This window comes from Protobothrops mucrosquamatus, unplaced genomic scaffold, assembly GCF_001527695.2.
Source record: "Protobothrops mucrosquamatus isolate PMUCROS unplaced genomic scaffold, P.Mucros_1.0 scaffold104, whole genome shotgun sequence".
NCBI classification, from domain to species: domain Eukaryota; kingdom Metazoa; phylum Chordata; class Lepidosauria; order Squamata; family Viperidae; genus Protobothrops; species Protobothrops mucrosquamatus.
The window spans coordinates 1,330,468-1,352,776 of NW_015386477.1; the positions used below are offsets into that span (position 1 = coordinate 1,330,468).

At 37.1% G+C, this 22,309-nt stretch overlaps 1 protein-coding gene across 1 annotated transcript in view; it reads left to right on the top strand.

The window, feature by feature from the left end:
* NLN (neurolysin) overlaps positions 1 to 22,309 on the top strand; it is a 38,019-nt gene that overhangs the window by 9,187 nt on the left and 6,523 nt on the right. Inside the window, exons 4-9 of the mRNA XM_015812672.1 lie at positions 11,771 to 11,878; positions 15,005 to 15,107; positions 15,628 to 15,788; positions 17,787 to 17,922; positions 18,828 to 19,194; positions 21,711 to 21,912. Of these exons, the coding sequence (XP_015668158.1) occupies positions 11,771 to 11,878; positions 15,005 to 15,107; positions 15,628 to 15,788; positions 17,787 to 17,922; positions 18,828 to 19,194; positions 21,711 to 21,912 (1,077 nt within the window). The remainder of the gene's footprint in view (positions 1 to 11,770; positions 11,879 to 15,004; positions 15,108 to 15,627; positions 15,789 to 17,786; positions 17,923 to 18,827; positions 19,195 to 21,710; positions 21,913 to 22,309) is intronic.

Below are 22,309 nucleotides of genomic sequence, written 5' to 3' on the forward strand. Positions count from 1 at the left end.
TTATCTGTTAAATTTTCTTTGAAAGTTTTTGTTTCCTTCTTCTGATAGTGGAAAGAAGCATATTGGATTTCCCACAACACGTATCCCCTGATAAAGATGTCCGTGCAGCAAGTACCGAAGCTGATAAAAAGCTTTCTCACTTTGATGTTGAGATGAGCATGAGAAAGGATGTGTTCCAAAGGATTGTCCATTTACAGGTAAATAGAAATAAAGATTATTGGATATTTGCAGAACTCTTTATAATGAAAAGCATTGCAGTTTGGATAGTCAGTGCTTTCATCATATTTGTCAATTGCTATCTCTTTAGAAATGACAGAAGAGGCACTACAGTAATATTAAATACCTGGGGAAGTTACCAAGTTGAAAAACATAAGAGCCTTTCAGTATTAGGTGAAAAATCCACATAAAACTATATAATAGCTGCATAGGTACATTCTTAAATTTCATAAAACATGCTGAAAGTAGGGGAACAGTGCTCCTAGATTTGATTTTTATAGTACACAGTCTATAATTCAGGAATTCACGTGTGTCCAACAAAATTAATTGTTAATGGTTCTGGTCTCCATTAGCTTGTTTAGTTAGTTTTTGGTAACAAAATGAAGGTGTGTGTGTGTCATAAGTGACTTAGCTAGGGCTAGCATTCGTTAAAAAAAAGCCACCGCAAAACTGGGTAAAATTGCTAACAGAATTAATGAAAACTACACTCAATGACTACTGCCATGTGATCATCAGAATCAGAGTCACATTCAAAAACCTTCCAAAGCTATCAATGTAATTTCTGGGAAATTGTGGACTCTTCTAAAGTAGATTGGATTTCTTAATACTATTTTGAGTGAGTTCTTTTGGCCATTATAGGTGACATACAGAAAGATTGGGTGAAGGCTTTATTGTGTTTGAGCATGTACCTGATACAAGGCTCTAGCCCCCTTTATCTCATTGTTCCTTGTGGGGTTCAGTTTATTCTAGATAGGCTGAGTTGACTTAACAGCATCCTACAATGGTATGTAGGAATGACTTTGGGAGACAGCAGGAAGAGTCGCAGCCTACACCGCCGTCATGCAAAGGGTCCCTCAGCGCACAGAAGCAGAGGGGGGGGGCGTGGGAAGCATTTCAGAAGGACACCTCCTAGTTTTTCAGAGAGTAAAAAAGAAAGAAGGGCAGGAATACAGGTAGTCCTCGATTTACGACCACAATTGAGCCCAAAATTTCTGTTATGAGACATTTGTTAAGTGGGTTTTGCCCCATTTTGCAACATTTCTTGCCACAGTTGTTAGGTGAATCACTGCCATTGTTAAGTTAGTAATATGGTTGTTAAGTGAATCTGGTTTCCCCATTGACTTTGCTTTCAGAAGATTGTACAAGGTGATTACAAGTCCCCGAGATACTGCAACCGTCATAAATATAAGTAGTTGCCAAGCACCTGAATTTTTATCACATGACCACGGGGATGCCACAATGGTCATAAGTGTGAAAAATGGTCATGAGCCCCTTTTTTCAGTGCTGTTGTAACTTTGAACGGTCTCTAAATGAACTGTTGTAAGTCGAGGACTGCCTGTACCTGTACTTTCAGACTTGCAAGGTTCTATTAAAGTAACTTTGAGATGGAGCTAATATTCATTGTGCTTCTTGTCTCGATTACCTCAAAGGTTTGACTCTTTCAGGTGGAGTTTGCCAGTTTGGCTATCCTTGAATTATTTGCCTGCTATTTGCCCACTTTGGAAGTTGGCATAATCATGGTTGCCACAGGATTTCTTGTTTCAGAGCTAGCTGCCTTCAGGCTGCATGCAGGGTTGTTCTAAAGATCCAAGAGGAGCAGCGAGCAGGGCCGTTCCTTAGTATCTGAGCTCCTAAGCAGCATTTCAGGCAGACTTGCGGTTGCTTCCTGCGGCTCTTATCTTTTTGGCTGAAATACTTGATCGTGAGGGTGGAGGTTCGTTCTCCGAGCTTGTGCGTTGGTTTCCAAACGTTTCATTACCAGGCTAGGTAACATCTTCAGCGGAGTTTAGGGAATGTCAGTGTTCTTCTATTTATAAGGGCTTCAGGTGGGTGTGTCGAGTGAGGGTCTTGTGATGGGTCAGGAGTGAATCATCAATGAGAGTGGGAGGTAAATTGCTGGTGGGAGGGAGGCTTGCGTGGGCTGGTTGAAGGTTGGTGCTGTCTCTGGTTGGCTGTGCAGTTGATTTGGATTCTGAGGGGTTCATAGGCTGGTTGTAGGTTAATGTGTCTGTTGATGGAATTGCTTGTGGAGTGCCAGGCTTCGATGAAGTCATGAGCGTGGCAGGTGGTAGCGTGGGCAATGATTTTTGTGTTACTCCAATTGACCTGGTGTTTGGGGTCGGTGTGGGTAGAAATTAAGAATTTGGGATCTACTCCAATTGAACTGGTGTTGTTTGGGGTCTGTGTGGATAGAGATTAAGGATTTGGGATCGTGGCATTTGACTGCCAGCCAGTGTTCATGGATCCTGGTTTTTAATTGGCATGATGTTTTCCCCATTTAGAATTGGTTGCAATGGTTACAGTTGATTATTTAGATTACATTGCTTCTTTCATCCTTCTGTATCCTCTCTTTGGTTCTGGATAATTCCTGGCAGAGTATGGCTGTGGGTTTATGGACTATTGCTATTCCTAGGGATTGGAGAATTCTGGCTGTCATTTCCGACACTCTTTTTGTGTATGGGAAGGTTAGTTTTTGTGTGGTGATTGGCTGGGTGTTATGTTGTGGTTTGGGTGCTGTGTGTTGGAATACGAAGTTTTTGGGATAGCTGTTATGGAGAAAGACGTCAAGCAGGCGTTTCTCTTCCGCTTTCTTAGATACTTGATCCTGATAAGCCTTGCTGTCTGGTAATAGTAAGAACTGTTGGTGGACTCCTTTGTTGGCTTTATTTCTGCTGTCAGAACCTTCCTTAGTTATCTTTCTGTTTGCCCATCCTTCCCCCACGCTTAGCTCTGCCTTTAACTCTAGTTCTCAGGTTAGGCAAATGAGTCAAACTGTCTGACTACAGAAGAGTCACATCATAGAAGAATTCAAGGCTGCATGTGGTCAAACAGCCATCTGGAAATACTGACAGGGGATACAGGAGAAGCGGGGTTTGTCTAGTCAGACTCTTCTATATAGCTTTCCCAGCTGGATAGTTCCTTTTTTCCTGCACAACTTTGGGAAGGTCAGGGAGGCACCATTTGAGCTGGCAGCAGCCACCTTGGTCTTGGTTGTTTCCATGCAGCCCTTTTAAAGTGCAGAGATGTCATTTCAACCTGCAGCCACAACCATCATATCGTGCTGAGCTGGGCTACTTTTTTGTACTCTTTACAATAAAATCAGATAGCTTACTGCTATCTGATTTTTGCTTTTCTGTGAGCAGTATTTTGCTTTTCTGTGAGCAGAATTTTGCTTTTCTGTGAGCAGTATATATATATCATTTCTGCTAAGGCAAAAATTTGTTCCTCTTCGCCTGATGGTGATGGCCAGTATGCAGCCACATCAGGAACCTTCCTTGTGAATAGAAATTGAGATGACCACCACTGCTAAGGCCAAGCAGACAGTGAGGGAAAAGTAAAATGCATATGTCAGTCTGGTTTTTTCCTGTGGAAAAGTGTTTTTGTTTTTTTTTCACTATCAGACCTTTCACTGTTTGCTTCCAACAAAGTCAATTTACTTAAGATTGCATCACCTAGGGCCGGGATTCAAAGAATTGCAGGTCTGAGATAGCTGGGAATACTGCTTTTTTGTTTGCATAAGATGGAAAACCTTGTATGTGCTTGTCATTGTGCCAAATCATTCTCTAGTCAGTTTTAGACTGACAGTTCATATCAATGTCTTCAGACTTCAGGGGTGGAAAATTGTATACTTAAATGTCCAACCTAAATGTCTGGTAGATGTGAATAAGTTAGTGGAAATAGATGCTTCCTACATTGTGTTAGTGCTCATGCCTGGTTAACCTGTGGAATGTGGCTACAATTGCTTCTAAAGAGTACCTTTATAAAGCCAAATTATAGTAATCCTACTTGTTCTAGTTGAATGGGGTAAAACAAATGGATGGATCAGATTATATAGAATGTGGGAGTTATGTCAATGCCCATTTAAATTTCTATTCTATGACAGAGGAGGCAGTTAGGAACACTTCTCTGTCTCCATTGTGCTGCCTGGAACAAACTGGCATTGGTCTCCCATAATATGCAATATCTTTTTCAACATACTTAATAGAGAGAGCCAGAACAATTGATGGCATACTTTCAACAATTTATATCATTCTTTATGAACATAATTGATTAGATTTGCCTTGATTTAGACTCCATCATTGGGATGTAACTTCAGCAATCACTTGTCCTGTAATTTTGGATCCTTTCCAGCTTATACAGTTCAAGAATGTGCACATATGAATAAATTAGCATCATCGCCTATTTTTTCAACCTTTGCCCCTCCTGGCACAAGCTGCAGCGTTAAAGAAATTAATAATTGCTTCCTTACAGAAGAGATATACTCCCAAGTTGCCTAAAGATGTATCTCAAATTGGGAAATTTGTGCAATTATAGGCCAGTTGCAAACATTACATTTCTGGGACAAATCATTAAGAACATGCCCTGACAATTCCAAATGGATTTAAGTGATACAAGTAGTCCTTGAGATATGACAGTCATTCAGCAACCATTCAAAGGCCATGGTGGTGCAATGGTTAGAATTCTGCTCACTGCGAGGAGTTTGATCCTGACCGGGTCAAGATTGACTCAGCCTTTCATCCTTCCAAGGTCGGTAAAATGAGGACCCAGATTGTTGGGGGCAATAAAACCAACAAAAAAACCCACCAACAGTTCTTACTATTACCAAACAGCAATATGCTGACTCTGTAAACCATTTAGAGTATGCTGTAAAGCACTATGAAGTGGTGTATAAGTCTAAGTGCTATTGCTTTTGCTATTCAAAGTTATGATTGTGCTGAACAAGAGGCATTTATGATTGGTCAATGAAGTTGCAGTCATTGCAGCAATCCTGCAGTCACATGAATGCAATTCAGCCGCCTGGCAATTGGCTCACAGTTCCAATAGATGCAGCGTCCCACAGTCACATATATGTCATTTGTGACCTTCCCTTTGGCTTCTCACAAGCAAAGACAATGGGAAAGCTGACATGGAAAGTCACAAGTCTTTGCCAAAAGCTTATCTTGCTGCTTTTTCTACCAAGGAGCCATACTACGGAGTACAGGATCCCAGGATTTTTGTGTACTGCATAGCACCTTCTATCTACTCTTAGTGTGTGCACATCTGCACTCCCTTCCCTACCCATGGTCCTTTCTGGCACCCTGCATGCCATAGCATTGGCCTGCAACCCCTGCTGGCCTGTCTGCAGTTGTAGGCACCTGCCCACAGCCACTCATTCCCCCATGCTCTTTAGCTGGGACCCCAGCTTTCCCCCCAATAACCCATGTAGTCCTGGGGTTATGAAAGCAACTGGGACTGCCAGGATTGCCCTCACTATGTGATGTGGTCATGTAGCATTATGCTTTACGACCTCATCACTTAGTCTAGTCCCAATTGCTGTTGTAACTCAAGGATTACCTGTACTGATTTCCTCTATTTCACTCCTCTGTTTCAACCAGATTATGATTCTGAAACAATTTTAGTTGATGGGTGAATTGTTGATGAAGCTGGATAAGGAAAGTATATCTGTGCTAATCCTTCTGGATTGCAGCATTAACATCTGTGGTATTCTTCTGGATCACTTGGTAGGGGTAATTTGGGCATTAGTATATGGTGGTTCTTTCATTCTTGTCAGGCTATGCCCTGAAAGTGAAGCTGGGAGTTTATAAAGTATACAATTTATACTGAAAACTCTGCACTGGTGGCCAATACCTAAATGGACACGAGCGCTTAATGGCCCGATTCTTTGCTTATTTTTCTATGATTTAAATATGTAAGTGGAAATCAAACTGAGAATAAATCAGGAAACCTTATACAAACCATGCAGTCCCATTTACAGATGCAGTCCCGTTCTTTACAATGTATAGATTACAGTCTCATTCTTGAGTTCTCTTAGATAGTTCTCTTGGGTCATTATACAGCTGACTTGGAACTGAATTTTCTAACAGTGGGCATTGTATTTCGCTCCAGAATGTCCTAATGATTTCCTGATTTCTTTGTACTCTAGCAAATTCAAAGTACCCAGTAAACAATGGTGTTCTTTTCTTTAATAGCATCGCTTTTTCTTCTGTGAACTTATAGCTGCTGTGACTTAGCAAAAAGCTGTAATTTGTTTTCATCTTTCCAGAGGGCATTCTCCTAGAAAATGTGACTTGTCAACATTCATTTTAGCAAACTCCAGACTGGCTTTTTTTATGTCTGCCTTTTAGAAGTGGAATCTTCCTTGGTCTTTTCTCATGGATGCCTCTTTTAGTGAGATGATGGATGGTGCAACTTGATATTGTTGTATCTTGATCTTTGAATGTCAGACAGAATCTCTTTCAAAAATTTCATTGGTTCTTTCTATACCATTCAAACCATCCTTCTGTTCAGTCTCGGGTCAGCTTTCCACTTGTGGCCATGTCTAGGGAGGTTGTCTATGGTCCTGTGGACTTTAAACTTTTTGATATTAGCAGTTGTGCTTTAGGAATACGAACTTCTATGGAAATAGTTTTGTAGTCTTGATCCTTACAATGCTTGGTTATTATTTTCTTACTTTCCTCCTCAGAAAACTCTCTGCTTTTCTTTTTCTTGTCCATATTCACTATACTGCACATAATGACTCAAAATGCCTGATTATTTTTATCCATAATCAGTGACTTATTATGAGATTGAAAATATCTATGATACTAATTAAAGAAAACAGCCTGCTTGAGAGATCCAATAATGATTTTATTTTCTAAGGAATACCATTTTCATTTGTTTTATTATTTACACAAATATATGAAGTCATACATCAAAAGCAATGTGTCTGCTCTATGGATACTGGAATAAGAATAGTGGATGTCACTACCTTATATCAGTTTCAACTTTATTTAATAGGAAATTGGGATTTTGGAGGAGGGAAAGATGGATGAATATTAATACTTTCACCTGCATCTGTACACTGAGGAAACAGTTGTAATTAATAAGCCAACAAGAATCTTACTTTTTTGTTTCAATTTATCTTTAAACTAAATTTGTAAACCTAATGATCTTCACTAATATAAAACCTTTATTCCATGTCTAACACTTTCCATAGAATCTATTTTTCTTTGGTTACTTGTCTGACGATTATTGTATGATTGTTTTTGTACATAAAAGGACCACCAATTAAATGGCTTCTTCAAGTCTTGATGACAGCTGAATTACTTCTGTGGCACAATCCTTTGCTGTTCATTGGAGCATTGTTTTTCCCTTTTATATGAATAAACAATGCTCCATCAGGAAGCCTGTCTCTAAAATTGATGATTTTCAATAGAAGTCACTCAGTTGCCTAGAGGTGTTGCCCTGCAATTTGATTCCATTTTTGCTGATGAACAGAAAAGAAGCATCCGGCTTGGCCTGTACAGCTAATGAATTCAGCCTCTCTTTGTTGAATGAAGGTTCTGCTCAAAGAAAATGCCTCCACTCAGTTCATGTGATTCTCTGCCACAATGCATTCCATTTCTGAACTTGCATGTCTCAAAACATTAAAAAAAACTTGAGGTTGTAAGGAACAGAAAGGAATGGTGAAAAGTCTTTTTACATATCACCTTCTACCAACATTTGTCCGTATTTTTGGAATGATTCAGTGGGTTCATTTACCCATCACTTTAAGCCTTAATGCACCACACAAAAATTAAAATACAGATATATTCTATCCAGGGTTATATTCTATCCAGGGATATATTCTATCCAGGGATATATTCTAAAGGGTTATGTAATAGTACAATCCAAGAAATAGGCAAGAGTTCATAAACTGAGGAAGACCTGGATATAACTTTGCTTAGCACACATCTTCTGAATCTGTCCTTCCATATTCTGAACTGTTCCATCACAAAAATGTCCAAAAAGCACATTAACTGAGAATTGCAATAATTGATGCTGTTATATGGCCACAGAATAACCCTAAATATATATTGGATGGAAACACTTTCTCAAATGGGTCTGAATTTCAGATGTCAAAAGTGCACATAAAAAGCATCATTGTATAAAGAAGAGCATAATTAGGTATAGAGAAGCAGTTCCAAAACCAGGGTGTGTTTATAAACATTTGTTGAAGGTAGCCTGTTAGTCTTGATGTTCATTAAGCTTTCCAGGGTTGATAGTTGAAAAGAAATCTCCCTCCTACCTTCAAAGCTGCAGAGAAACAACACTCCTGATCTGTTATGGTTGGAAATACAGTAGTTTAACTCCTCTACCCACCAACCAATTTTATTCCCAGATCCATTATTAGAAGGAAAAGAATGCAGTATTTCTCTGCTGAGGCAAATAATATTCTGCCTTTGTCTACCCCAACCAAGGCTTTGAGTTCATACATCATGCTGAATAAAAAAAATTTAAACCATAGTTTGTTTACTAATCCATAGAAGAAATCGTTCCTCTTCTTGCTCTAAATTGTCTTACTCAACAAGGGTGTTGCAAAATACATGCAATCATGTTAATCTTTTCATGATATGTCAGAATGATCTGATCTAAGGTATAAAGATGAATGAATTTGTTAGAGCTGATTTGCCTTTAATGGCTATGAATGTTTGTTACCCATTGCTATGATTAAAATACAAACATTAATGAGAGTTCTGCCCTTGTGAACTGCAAATGTTTAGCATGTATTTTCCCTATTCATTGATATATAGTAAGAATGAAGTGATTGGTCATTTTATATGCCTTTGACAAGAATGTTTTTGTCCTTACCAGGATACTTACTTTTGCCTGTAATGTGTGAATTAAAGGCTCAGCCTTTTGCCCTTCAGACAGAAATCTGAATTTTTTTTAGAATTGGCAGAGAGAATAATATATACATGATGCTTCTAGCAGTATTTTTAACCATCATATCATGATTACTCTTACCTATATTGCTCCATTATTTTTTTGTTCTGTTTTAATTTTATTCAAAAAAGTTAAAATACAAAAGTCAAAATACACACCAAAAAGTGCATAAAAAAGAAAAAAAAACTTAACACATATACAGTACATATATTATCCCCCTTAGTTGAATACTGTTTAATACATTACTACAATATTAGTGTCCTATGCCTTGTGAAACAGTCCCCCCAAATTTTTAAACTAAATCTATTTGCAAATTATTAACCTGTCATCTGAATAATATATTAATGACAAAATAGTTAGCAAGAACAATAATAATAAAAAGGCAAAATTAAAGTTTCAGAGCCCTCTGTTAAAAACCATTATTGTGATCAACTCGTAGAAAATTTTCCTCAGTATCTATCCCAAATCATCCCCAAAATTAACAGTAATTTGTCCTGGATTAAATATCCACATTTGTGTCTTAATACCATCTCTTATCAATTGTTTTCTGGTTAAATATAATAAATTCAATCTCCAAAGTTGGTTTATCTTCCCAACAAAGTCCAGATGAAATTGATTTCCAGTTAAGTGTGATAAATCCATTCCCCAATTTTCTTCAGTCCTCCTAAGGAAAACCAATTTATCACTTCTCAATAAGGTTTCTGCTATTGTAAAAGAATGCAAACTTGAATTTCAAGGAGACGTATGCAATTAACTCAGTTCTAAATCTATACAGCCCATATTTCTTTCCAACAGATCTGCTGCTTTCAAATAACATTTCTTTTGTGAATCTAATTTATGCAGAGCTACATGCATCTGAATATTTTCCACAGCCATTATCATGTCATCAAACTTTTAAAAAAAGCTTTCAACTAAATATTGCATGTTGCCAAAAAAAAATTTCAAATATCAGCCACATTTGCTTGTCTGTAATCTGATACATTGTTGCTCTGTGTAACTTAGCCAGGAACAAAGAATGCTGAAGCTAACTGAAGAAATAAATAAAGAAGTAGGGAAGATATTTTCTGGATATTTCAATCCAAAATTAAAAGAAAAAAATAAAAAATAAGTTCCAAATATTTTGCAAATTAATAAAATGCAAAAACCCTGTGGTGAAAGTCCAATATTAGATGTAAATCAAATGAAAGCACTTTCACTATCCTAGAACCACCATATTTCCTTAGGGAAAAGCAAAAGTTATTCAAAATAACATAAATCAAAGGAGAAAAAAATCAGATAGAAGTTAAAATAAATCAGCATTCAGCCAGCCGGTCAACTTTTAAAGATAAAAAGCAAAGTGAATCAAAAGATTCAAAAGTGAAATTAAAACCCAGACATGCTTAAGAAAATGAACTGCTGAGAAGAAGATGGATGACCAGTGACTTTCCAACCACTCCCATGGGGAACTGGAATCTTCAAGGCTCCCCTTCCCAGGTGGGTCCGCAGCCAACTGAAAGCCGTCTTGGGTCTTTCCTAAGTGCTCCCATTCAAATCCAGGGAACAACACTGCTAAAGGACCAGCTTTGGCAGCAAAATCAGCAGATCTTTGGAAGGAAAAAGAAAAATTCCTATCGTTCAGCAGCCATCTTGGGAGAAAGTCTGCTCCATTATTATTATTATGCACACATCAATATGTTCAGATTTTGGACATATAATTCTTCAGGAGGTAGAAGAAAGGGCATTTCAACCAAAGCTAGATGAAAATGGGGGGACAATCTCCTCCCAAAGATGCTGCTAATTTGATGTGTTGCAGCTGGCCTATATTGTGAAACGTGTCAAATAAAGTCTTAATGGCAAATTTTGAATTTGAATGTGGAAGGATGGTGGGTACTAGTTTAAACAAAACAAGGATGGGATATTTTTAAAAGCATAAATCTTCTGTGTTCTTAGTCATCTTACAGCATCCTGAGTTAAAGTGGTTTGATGTTACTCCTCAGCTGACAATATTTTCTTGTAATATCTATAAATGGCAAATTAATTGAGACAAATCTGATTTTTTTTTTAAAAAAAAAGTCTATGGATCTTCGTAATATACTGTCTTATATATTATGTAATGTTTTCTTGCTTTTAATGTTTGTTTACATTATTTTGGTAATAAGCATACTTCTGAAAAAATATTAATTGATAAATAGGAGTTCTGTATTAGCTAAATTTTCTCACCTGGCACCAATTCCATGCTTATTTGTGAGACAGATGGGCAAAAATTAAGATGCTTATACCCAGGGCTTTTTTTGTCATAGAACGCCCAGAACGGAGTTCCGGCACCTTTTTTGGATGGAACCTTGTAGGGTAGGCAAGGCGGGCTGTATGACGTGTGTGAGTTCTGGCACCTTTTTTTTTTTTTTTTTTTTACAAAAAAGCACTGCTTATATCAATAGGAAATGGCTAGCTAGATTAATTAGTTCACTATTTCAAATAAGAGACAGATCAGCTCCTTTTCCAGTCTTGCTTCTGGCACAAATTACTAGGTGATTTAAGTCAAGCTTACTCTTGGTTTCTAGCTGTAATCTATACATCTAGTCTTCAAGTTTATGAGGCTGTTGTTAGTATACAATTGAAGCTGTTTAACACCAGCTTTATACCCCACATTATTTTTTTGGGGAAAGGCGCTCTTAATCCACTTTAGGAAATAAGAGGAATTAGGAAGATAAGGAATCTGTTCTGCCAAAACTGTTTTTTGCTGTTGAACAGGCATGCATCACTGAATAGAAAAATTCAAACTATCCTTCTGATACCAGGTGAAATATTTCATGTTTTATATAGAAATATAACTCATGTATTAATACTGAACTTTGAATATATTAAATGTTATTATTTCTTTACATTTCAGCAAACGTGTAACCCTGAGACTTTAAGACCAGAAGCTAAAAGATACTTAGAGAAGTCAATAAAAATGGGGGAAAGGAATGGGCTTCACCTTCCTGCAGAAGTCCAGAATGTAAGTGTAGCATAATTCAATACTTTTTAAAAGGGGGAAATTATATTTGCCCAAAAGTATGGTCTAACTGTACTTCCATTCTTTTGTGTTATATTCTTCTGAATTTAATCTTTCTAAACTGTTTGCATCTCATAAAAGACTGTTTGCATCACATAAAAGGTATGGTAAGAATGTTTTGCCAGGTAGACACTGATATTTACATATCTTATTGGGTGGGATTATTATATTTCTATATTTGTTTCATATTTCTTAGTTTAATTGAACAGTGCATAGCAATAATTTCCTTTAAATATATGTACAACCAACAGCAAACATTAACTGAAGACTCAATGGTGTAGATTTAAAGAATAGTTATGCAATATTTATTAAGCTAAAACTAATTAACTGGCTCCCTTAGCAAGATTTATGACTAATTGGGGATTTGAAGTATCCTAATTCTGTAGTGTTAAACATGACACTATTTTTTTTTCATTAGCTAATTGCTTCCTTGCATTATCTCCCTCTCTATTTCTCCCTCTTTCTTTCTCTCTCTCTCTCCCTCTTTCTCTCTCTCCCTCTTTCTCTCTCTCTCTCTCTTCCTCTTTCTCTCCCTTTTTCTTTCTCCCTCTCTTTCTCTCCCTTTTTCTTTCTTTCTCTTTCTCTCCCTCTTTTTTCTCTCTCCCTCTTTCTCCCTCTCTTTCTCTCCCTCTTTCTCTCCCTCTCTATTTCTCTCTCCCCCTCTCTTTCTCTCTCCCTCTTTTTCTCCCCCCCTCCCTCTTTTTCTCTCCCTCTCTCTCTCCCTTCCTCTTTCTTTCTCCCTCTCTCTTTCTCTCCCTCCCTCTCTCCCTATTTCTCTCTCCACCTCTTTCTCTCTTTCCCTCTCCCTCTTTTTCTCTCTCCCTCCCTTTCTCTCCCTCGCTCTTTCTCCCTCCCTCTTTCTTTCTCCCTCGCTCTTTCTCCCTCCCTCTCTCTCTCTCTCTCTTTTTCTCTCTCCCTCTCTTTCTCCCTCTTTCTCTGTCTCCTTCTCTATTTCTCTCTCCCTCTCTTTCTCCCTCCCTTTCTTTATCTCCCTCTCTCTCTCCCTTTCTCTTTCTCCTTCTATTTTTCTCCCTCCCTCTTTCTTTCTCCTTCTCTTTCTCTCCCTCTCTCTTTCTCTCTCTTTCTCTCCCTCTCTTCCTCTCTCCCTCCTTCTCTCTCTCCGATCGTGGATCGATTTGGAGGTGCGGAGGGGAGGGTAGTGGCCTAGGGCTGCCCCATGTGACCTTGACATGGCCACATTTGGAAGTACCAATGCTGCTCCAGCCAGGCTTTAGCCGGGCAGAGGGAGAGGGAGAGGAGCAAGCCGATCGCCTTCCCGGGAGCCGGGACTCCGGTGCGCCTTCCCGGCCAGCGGGGCCTAGGGTAGTGCCGGGATCGCGCGGTGTCCCGGGAAAGGGACTTCCTGGTCACACTTCTCAGGGGGTGGGGTGGTGCAGGGCCAATCAGGAGCCCCGTAAGGGGGCAAGCCTACATAAGAGCCATGCCCTTTCCGTGGGGGAGTGACACAATGAGGGAGCCAACCAATTGTGGGACGTAGATTCAAGCGGGCGGCCTGAGCCAAGGAGCCGGCGATCACCTCGAGGCGCTGCCACAGCCTGATGAGACCGTGCTGCGCACGACAGGCAGCGCATAATGGCCAATGAGTGCCGGGCGGGAGGTGGTGCTTGAGAGGTGGCTACTGAGTGTGCGGCACCATTGTGGCTGTCAAGCCCCATGGCTCGACATTCCTACAAGGGAAGGGGCCCACGCAGCCAGCTGCCGAAGCATTCAAGAAACGCCACGCAGCAAGAACAGCTGATGTCAGCCTACCGGGCGGCGTGCGGAACTCCGGTGCACCCTAGGACGGCCCGCCGGCGCCTGGTTAGAGCAGCCGGCCAGCACTTCATTGTGGCCGGCTCCGGTGCAGGCGGGGATTCCCTGGCATCACGGAACGCGGTGCGGCAATGTCACCGATGGGCAGGGCATCCCGAGGAGGCTGCCGGTGCCTGATTAGAGCAGCCAGCCAGCACTGCATTGTGGCCGGCTCTACCAATGGCAGCAGGGATCCCCCACAGTTTGCAGCTTCTGCTGCGGTGCCCAGATCGGTTTCCTAGCGTGTGGGCGTTGGAATGTTTGATCGGTATCCCGGTTGAAAAGCCCTGGGGTAGAGGAGCGGTGTCTCAGTTCCTAAGACCATCGGAAATATGTATTTTCCTATGGTCTTAGGCGACCCCTGTGAAAGGGGTCACGACCCACAGGTTGAGAACCGCTGCTCTAGGCTGAAAGTCATAATTTCCAGCCTTTCCAATTTCTGCCTCAATGAGATGGTAAAATATGTTGGATGACCAGAGGTTTGCTCTTTGCTTTAAACTGTATGTAATCTGTTATCTTAAATATATGAAAGTATGGATAAATTAAGAAATACTTACTTTAAATGTGTTTCTTTTAGTTGAAAGCACACCACATTGACTTATGACAAAATGATGCACTTAGAATATATAAAAGGAAATAAATGTATAAAAGGAAATAACTTATGTATTAAATGAATACTAGGAATTTTTTGTATACTTTAATAAACTTTATCATATTTTTTTTATCTGCCTTATCCAGCTATGGTACCATAGTTCAGAAAAGTGCTTAAAAGATAGCAGTTTCCTTATTTTTGTTCCCTTTAAACCAGTGTTTCTCAACCTTGACAATTTTAAGGCATGTGGACTTCAACTCCCAGAATTCCACAGCCAGGATTGCTGGCTGTGGAATTCTGGGAGTTGAAGTCCACATGCCTTAAAATTGTCAAGGTTGAGAAACACTGCTTTAAACTGTGTGCCAAAGATGAGAAGAGAATAATAAGAATAAAGGTGGGCCATGTCCTTGAAAGCAAAACAATGGAAGGAGGTTGTTCACAAAGCATGTTAGCATAAGGAAAGCATCTCTCTTTGAAACATTAAGGCATTTGTGTCTCGTAGCAAGCTCATGGCAGTTTCTTCATAGACTGTTCCATGTTCATGCAGAACATTAGGGACAGCACACTTGAGAAGCACTTGTTTTGAATGTTCTGTACAACTTCAGTAATGAACAGTGATACCTTTAATGTAACATTTTGCTTTTTATATATAAATTGAAATTTAGGAAATCAAGACAATCAAGCAGAAGCTGAGTGAGTTATGTATAGATTTCGGCAAAAATCTCAATGAAGATAACACATTTCTGATATTTTCTCAAAATGAACTTCGTGAGTATTTCTGTTTGCTATTTTTGAGATATGTCTATGTTTCAATAATACCATCATATTAGTAAACACTACAATACAGAAAGTGTTCATGCTATATTGAAATTGTTTCATACGCTGATCAACCTTAATTGCTTTGACAGGTTTTTGCTACTTGTTCCCGTGTTCTCGACAAGGTTCTACTTTGATTTTAAATACTTTATTATTTAACTACAGAAAATAAATGCCTGCTTAAATTTCTATTGTTATCACAACAACGCATTTAAATAGATATTATAATTTTGCTCTTCGTTAATAATAGCGTAAGCATGATTACTTTAATATGGACAATTAACTGATAAAATCATTGCTTACTCATTTGTATGTACAGGCAATTTTAACTTATATTTCAGAAGTAAAGTTCCTTAAATGCCTTCTGTCTGTAGAAAGCTATTGGCCACAAAACATATAAAATGATTTGTTAAAAGACATGCCTGAAAAAATGTGTCCTTATATTAATCCTGTAGTGAAATGTGTTTCTCAGGTGCCCTGCCTGATGATTTTATCAGTAGTTTAGAGAAGATTGAAGCTGACAAGTATAAAGTTACCTTAAAATATCCCCACTATTTTCCTGTTATGAAGAAGTGCAGCATTCCAGATACCAGACGAAAAATGGAAGCTTCTTTTAACAGCAGGTGCAGAGAGGTATGAAAAATTTCTCCCATTAATAATATGTCAAAATAAAATATAAGGACTGTACTAACAAAGCTAGATATGTGAAGGGCTGTGTTAAATTCAGAAGCATGTGCTTTCTAAGTTGAATGTTCCAGATTTATGTCCTATTTTTATATTATATAAAATAATCTATAATATACTTCCTGTGATAAATACATCATCATAAATAATTACATGTTCAAACAGTCTTAAAAATTATAACATAAAGATGAAACACATTAGGATAATACAATTGTTTGTGTTCAATTTTATTTAATTTATTAATATTTGTTTATTTATTAACTTAATTTTAGCCCATCTCAACCACAACATGAATTATAAGGTTGTAATTTTGTGGTCTCTGAGAGAAAACTTTAGGAAACTTATGATTACCTGGATTGCCATTCCAAAATTGGGGGGGGGGGGGGAACTCCCGTCTCAGAAGAATGAAATTTAAATTACTTTTCCTGATTTCTTACCAGCTTTTGAAGATTGTAGCTTAATGGTGCTCAAAACTGTTATTGGAGAAATAGCAAAAAAGGAAGGAGGAGATAAGAAGAAAGGGTCCTTGGATCTGAAGCCACTAACCTTCATGTTTCTCTGCTGGGTCAGCTATTCCAGTACACTGTCCTCTATAAAAAATTCTTACCTTATCACCCATTATAAACAATGATAAATGTTTCTTTGCTTGAAAAAAATATAATGCAAGGAAGTTTTGCCTGTTTTCAGTTCTGCTTTGCCAGTCTGCCACAAATACAACATAGAAAATATTAGCAATTCTGTAACTGGAGGTCTCCAAGGCAAACTTTTGGATTATTTTAAATATATATCATGTAAACATCATACAATGAAAAATAAAACCGCAGTGTAGTATAAAAATGTGAAAGCACAATAGTGAGTTTCAGCTATTTCCATTCTGTCTATGAAAAACAGTTAGCTTTTGTTAATTGAATTACAAATACGAAAATATTTAAAATTGATAGAAGTATTACAGATTGAAAGTTTGGAGCAGGGTGTTATAAAGCCCCTTGAAAGAAAATACCAGTGTTCAAAATAAATAAATTCTATAGTCATATGTATTCTTGGGCATGAAAGATACCAATATGGCTTTCTCATCTTTGCATAAGTTCTGTCTATAATTGAGTGATTTTATTTCCAGAAGCAGAATTTCATAAACATTACTGCTGATATATTTAATTACATTTGTCATATAAGCAGTCAAATGTACAGTATTTTATATTAGCCTTCTCAATTTGATTCCTTCTGGATATGTTGGGTCTAAATTTCTCAGAAGATTTAGTGTAGCTGAATAAAATTCAAGTTATTAATTACAGGCTGAGCAACGAGTGAGTAAAATAGATGGATAGGTTTGCTTGGAAAAGATACATTGTTAAAAGCAGTTATGTCACAAGAAAATTATGGTATTAGTTGTCATTTTACATTTCTAATGTGGTGTGTTGATAATTCTTAAAATTCCAGGACATCATAACATTTCCCGGAACTGAGTAACATAATTAACCTAATATAAATGACAAGCCAGACTAATTAATACCCACTTCATACTGAATTTATTTGATTCATTTCCTCTCTCTTCAGAAAACTTATCAAATGTTCTATTTGTTGTATATGTACTTATACCATTTCCAGAATAATGCATGCAAGCAATGGTTTGCTTTGTATTAAGTTAAGTCATTTTGTTCAGTGTTATCCTGCTGCTGTCTTTTTTCTAGAGGTGCCAGAATTGGAACTGAAACCTTTGGCATACAATCCAGACATTCAATCTGAAAATCTTTTCTAAATAGTGCAAATATTCTTTGTTACAAAATAAAAGGGAACTTTAAACTTTTTAAAAATCCGTTATTTCAGACGAGAATTAAGTTTGGTTGCATTCAAAATTTGAATATGCCGTTTTCAGCTACGTTTGTAACATACTTGAGTTTATGTTTTTTATATTATATTTAATGACTGAAAACAAATGTATTTTCCTAGGAAAATGCTGACATTCTTCGGCAACTTCTTCCTTTGAGGGCAAAACTAGCAGAACTTCTGGGGTATAGCACACATGCAAGTTTTGTTCTTGAAATGAATACTGCAAAAATAACAAACAATGTTACAATGTTCTTAGGTCAGTTTTCATTTAATATGTAAAATATTATCAGAGTAATTTAAGTCATAGTAAAATATTTATAATGAAAATAACAGAGCTTTTTGCCAGGGACCGGATGAATCTGAAGTATTTCAAAAAATTTTAAAAATAGTAGTGATTGTATGTTCATTTAGAGATAATAATTATGATAATATTGTATTAAGGAAACAATTTGATGTGTACGGAGACCAATTCCAGCTAAAGAACTGGCAGCTGTGTTTTCATATTTTTGTGTATTTAACAATGCCTGAAATTTAAGAAGAGTGATTCAAAATTGAACTCATTATTTTTAGTTTGTAAACTAGAGTAATTGCCAGAACATGAACTTAATATTCCTGAATTTTACACTTTATAAAACTTTCCAGTTTTATGTGATTTAGACTATGGAATCCCATTCCACCAGTTCTAAAATAGATACTTTGAACCTAATAAAATCTCATCAAGATTATATAATTCCAAACTGGTTTGGTCCAATTGATGTATAATATTTGGACCAGAGTGAATTGTTTTGCACAAAGTTACTCTCACTATTGTTTTCAGTGAAATTGCTTCTTCAATATCATTAATATTAGCTTTTAGTTATGGAAGAATCAATCAAATGTTGAAATATTTACTGCTTTTATCAATCAGTATCACTCATATAGAAGGCCCAGTGCTCATAATGCTAAGCTGTAATTTAATACATTTGTATTGGGATTATATGATATATAGAGCAAATCAGGAAACAGCAGTACAAACAGTTGGAAAATATTTTTCAAAACTGTATCTTGTTTTAGCATCCAATAATTAGATCATGAGAAAAGTATTTCTCTTTTAAACTTGAATGTAATCTGAACTGGGATGTAACAAGCGCTCAAAGTAATTTTTTCATTTCTGTTTTGCAGATGATCTAAGTAATAAGCTAAAACTTTTGGGTAAAGAAGAGAGAGCATTTATTTTAAATCTGAAGAAAAAGGAATGTGAACAAATAGGTGTTGAATATGATAGAAGGATTAACGCATGGGATCTACATTATTACATGAATCAGACAGAAGAGCTCAAATATTCTGTAGACCAAGAGAAGCTGAAGGAGTATTTTCCTATTGAAGCAGTCACAGAAGGCTTGCTGAAAATTTACCAGCAGCTGTTGGGACTTGTATTTGAACGAGTGGAAGATGCTCATGTTTGGCATGAGAGCGTTACTCTTTACACAGTAAAGGACAGTTCAACAGGAGAAATTCTGGGGCAGTTCTATTTAGATCTATACCCAAGGTAACACCCTTTTTCAAAGATTACATTTGTATCTTTCTCTTTATCCAAGGAACTCTTTCAGTAGACATGATTCAAGTCTATGATTGTATTCCCATAATAGCCCTGTAGGGTTAGACTGAAAGAGGGAGACTGATGCAAGGTCATTCAGTGAGAATCAGTGAAGATTTGAACAAAGGTTATTCCACAACAATGTTTTTCTCATCTTTCCAAACAATATGTTTTTAGGAAATAATAGTAGTTTTCTGAGCATCCTAGTTATGGTTTATCTCTAAGTGTTACATCACACCGCTTCTGTTGATTGTGATAAGTAATGTGTAAGTTTTAATACAGGTAGTCCTTGATTTACAACAGTCGTTTAATAACCATTCAAAATTATAATGGCCTCAGAAAGGGTGCTTTACTGTCTGTAAAGCAATTCCGGCCATCATAAAACATCACACTGCCAGACAGCACATACACACTCTGGTCACATTACTGCATTTCAGGCATTTGGCAACTGGCTCACACTTGCACTGAGCTGCAGCATCCCATGGTAACATGTCTATAGATTCACTTAATGATTGTGTGATTCAGACCTACAACCGTGTAATTTGCTTCACGACTACTGTAAAAACACTTTCAGAATCAGATCCAGCCACATGGGAGCCTTGACTTATGATCACAACAACTTATGGCTGAAATTCTGGTCCCAGTTGTGGTCGTAAGTTGAGGACTGCCTGTATTGTCAGGCATTTAATAGCTGCCTGACTGGTGATGACACAGACCACAGAACATCTCCTTAGCTTCACTACCCTTTAAACATCCTTTTTCATCCACTTTCTCATCATTGGTAAACATTCTACCAAGGTACACAAATTCATCTATTTATTTGTCCCGTATTATTACTGAAATATATTTTCAGACCATTTGACTATTTTAGTCAAAATAGTTATCTTGGTCTTTAATACATTAATTTTCAGATATATATATTTCTTGCTGCATCATACAGACTTACCTTTACTTCACCCATTCATTCAGCATTCCATTTATTATCACTGTTTGTTTGTTTATTTATAACATTCTTATTGCACTAGGCAGCCAACCTTTGGTTCCATATTCATATAGAATATTCCATAATTCAAAGAGATTCGCTTTATCATGTTTTTTCTAAATCAACAAACATGCAGTGAATCTTCTTTCTCCTCCATTCAGTTTATGGATGCACTTCTCCAAATTTGTTTGTCATCTCTCATACCTTTTCAGTCAGAATTCTGCCAGATACTTTTCCAGGATGGTTTAAGGTAATCCCTCTATAGATTTTTCATCACTTTTGTTATGTTCCTTTTGTATAAGGGAACACAGATTAGAGACTTCAAACACAAACATTCTATAACATTTCTCCAGTTACACTGTCATCACCTGCACCCTTTTTCAAAATTCTCACAGCATTTCTTTTCTTTTTATTGTTTTTTCTTAGATATTATTTTTATGGCATTTTAATTCTAGTTTTCACTTTATTAGTCCCACAGAAATCTCTAAAATATATTTTACAGCATATCCTTACCTTAGGTTTCCTCCCAAATCATTTCATTTTTTTTTTCATTTTTAATTCTTTTCAGTCAGAAAAAGAGTTAGAAATTCTTGGTTTAAACTTTTTAATTCACTTCTAAAATTGAATCAAAATTCATGTGTATTTCCTCTGGTTCTGTGAAATGAAATGCTCTTTGCTATCTTTGAAAAAATCCTGTACGGCTGTGCTTTTGTGCATATACATTTTATTATATTTCTTTTATTTGGCTAATATGCCTGAAGTACAAGCAAAGCTGTTTTACTCCAAGCATTCACACACTGCCATCTAAACAACACACAGTTGCTTATATCCCACAAAAGAGGTATTTATTTGTAGTCCTTGACTTACAAGAACTTAATTGAGCCTGGAATTACAGTCATAAATCACTAATTAAGCAAGCTATTATGTGATCACATCTACTTTTACTACTTTTTTTTGCAGCTAGGGAATTCTGGGAATTGAAGTCCCTTCATCTTAAAGATGCCAAGTTTGAAAAAGACTGGTTTAGTGCAAGTGTGATAGTAAAAAATATGATGAGATGGAGTGATACCATTTGCTGTCCTTATTTTACTTCCCAGTTCCAAAAGCTTGGTAGAAAGATAAGCCAATGGTTCAAGCAATAGAATAACTCTTTTGTGTAATTGCTATGACTTAACATAGAGCACAGTCGAACCAGCTCACAAAAACATTCTTTTTCTCTCTCTCTTAAGAAGAGTTGTACTGATTTTTTTTAAAAAGGAAACTGTTTAGCATTAAGATTTTTTAAAAGATGCAATGTATACATCTGACTACTACAACGATAGAACCCCAAAAGCTCATTATGAAATTTTAGACAAATGTATTGTTCCTGACTATTCCAGGAAAAGGATGAGTCATTCATGTAGATATCAGTTAAGAAGTGCCAAATGATTCACTTTCTTTCTTTGTGATGTTTTCCTGTTTTGATCTATTTTATTTTATTACTCAGAGAAGGAAAGTATGGGCATGCTGCATGCTTTGGTCTCCAGCCTGGCTGCCTTCTTTCTGACAGCAGCAGAATGATGTCAGTAGCAGCTCTTGTAACTAATTTCACAAAACCAACCTTAGATCGCCCATCACTGCTGCAGCATAATGAAGTGAAAACTTATTTCCATGAGTTTGGGCATGTAATGCATCAGATATGCGCTCAGGTAAGTACTTGCCTTATTCTGAAATTCTTCTACTATAGCTATGTGGCTTCTGTGCTTAAAGGGAATAGCAGTAAATAATTGCATGGCAAATTTCTTCAACTGAAATATAATTAAAATAATTCCTTTAACCCTGATTTCATAAAAGTCACTATGAGATTTGCCAGTGATTTTTGCAAAGATACTGGTTGAATTAACACATTGTGATGAGTTATAGTTTATTTAACAGTGTTCACTAAATCCATTATTTGTTCTGTTCTTACAAGCTAAACTCTAAACTTTGGTTCTTCAACTATGATGGTTTCCAATATGCTAAGCCATAAGCATACATTACAGTTTAATTTGTTAACTTAGATACTGTTCCTTGGAGGATTAAACCTGCTTGTGCATTTGTTGATTG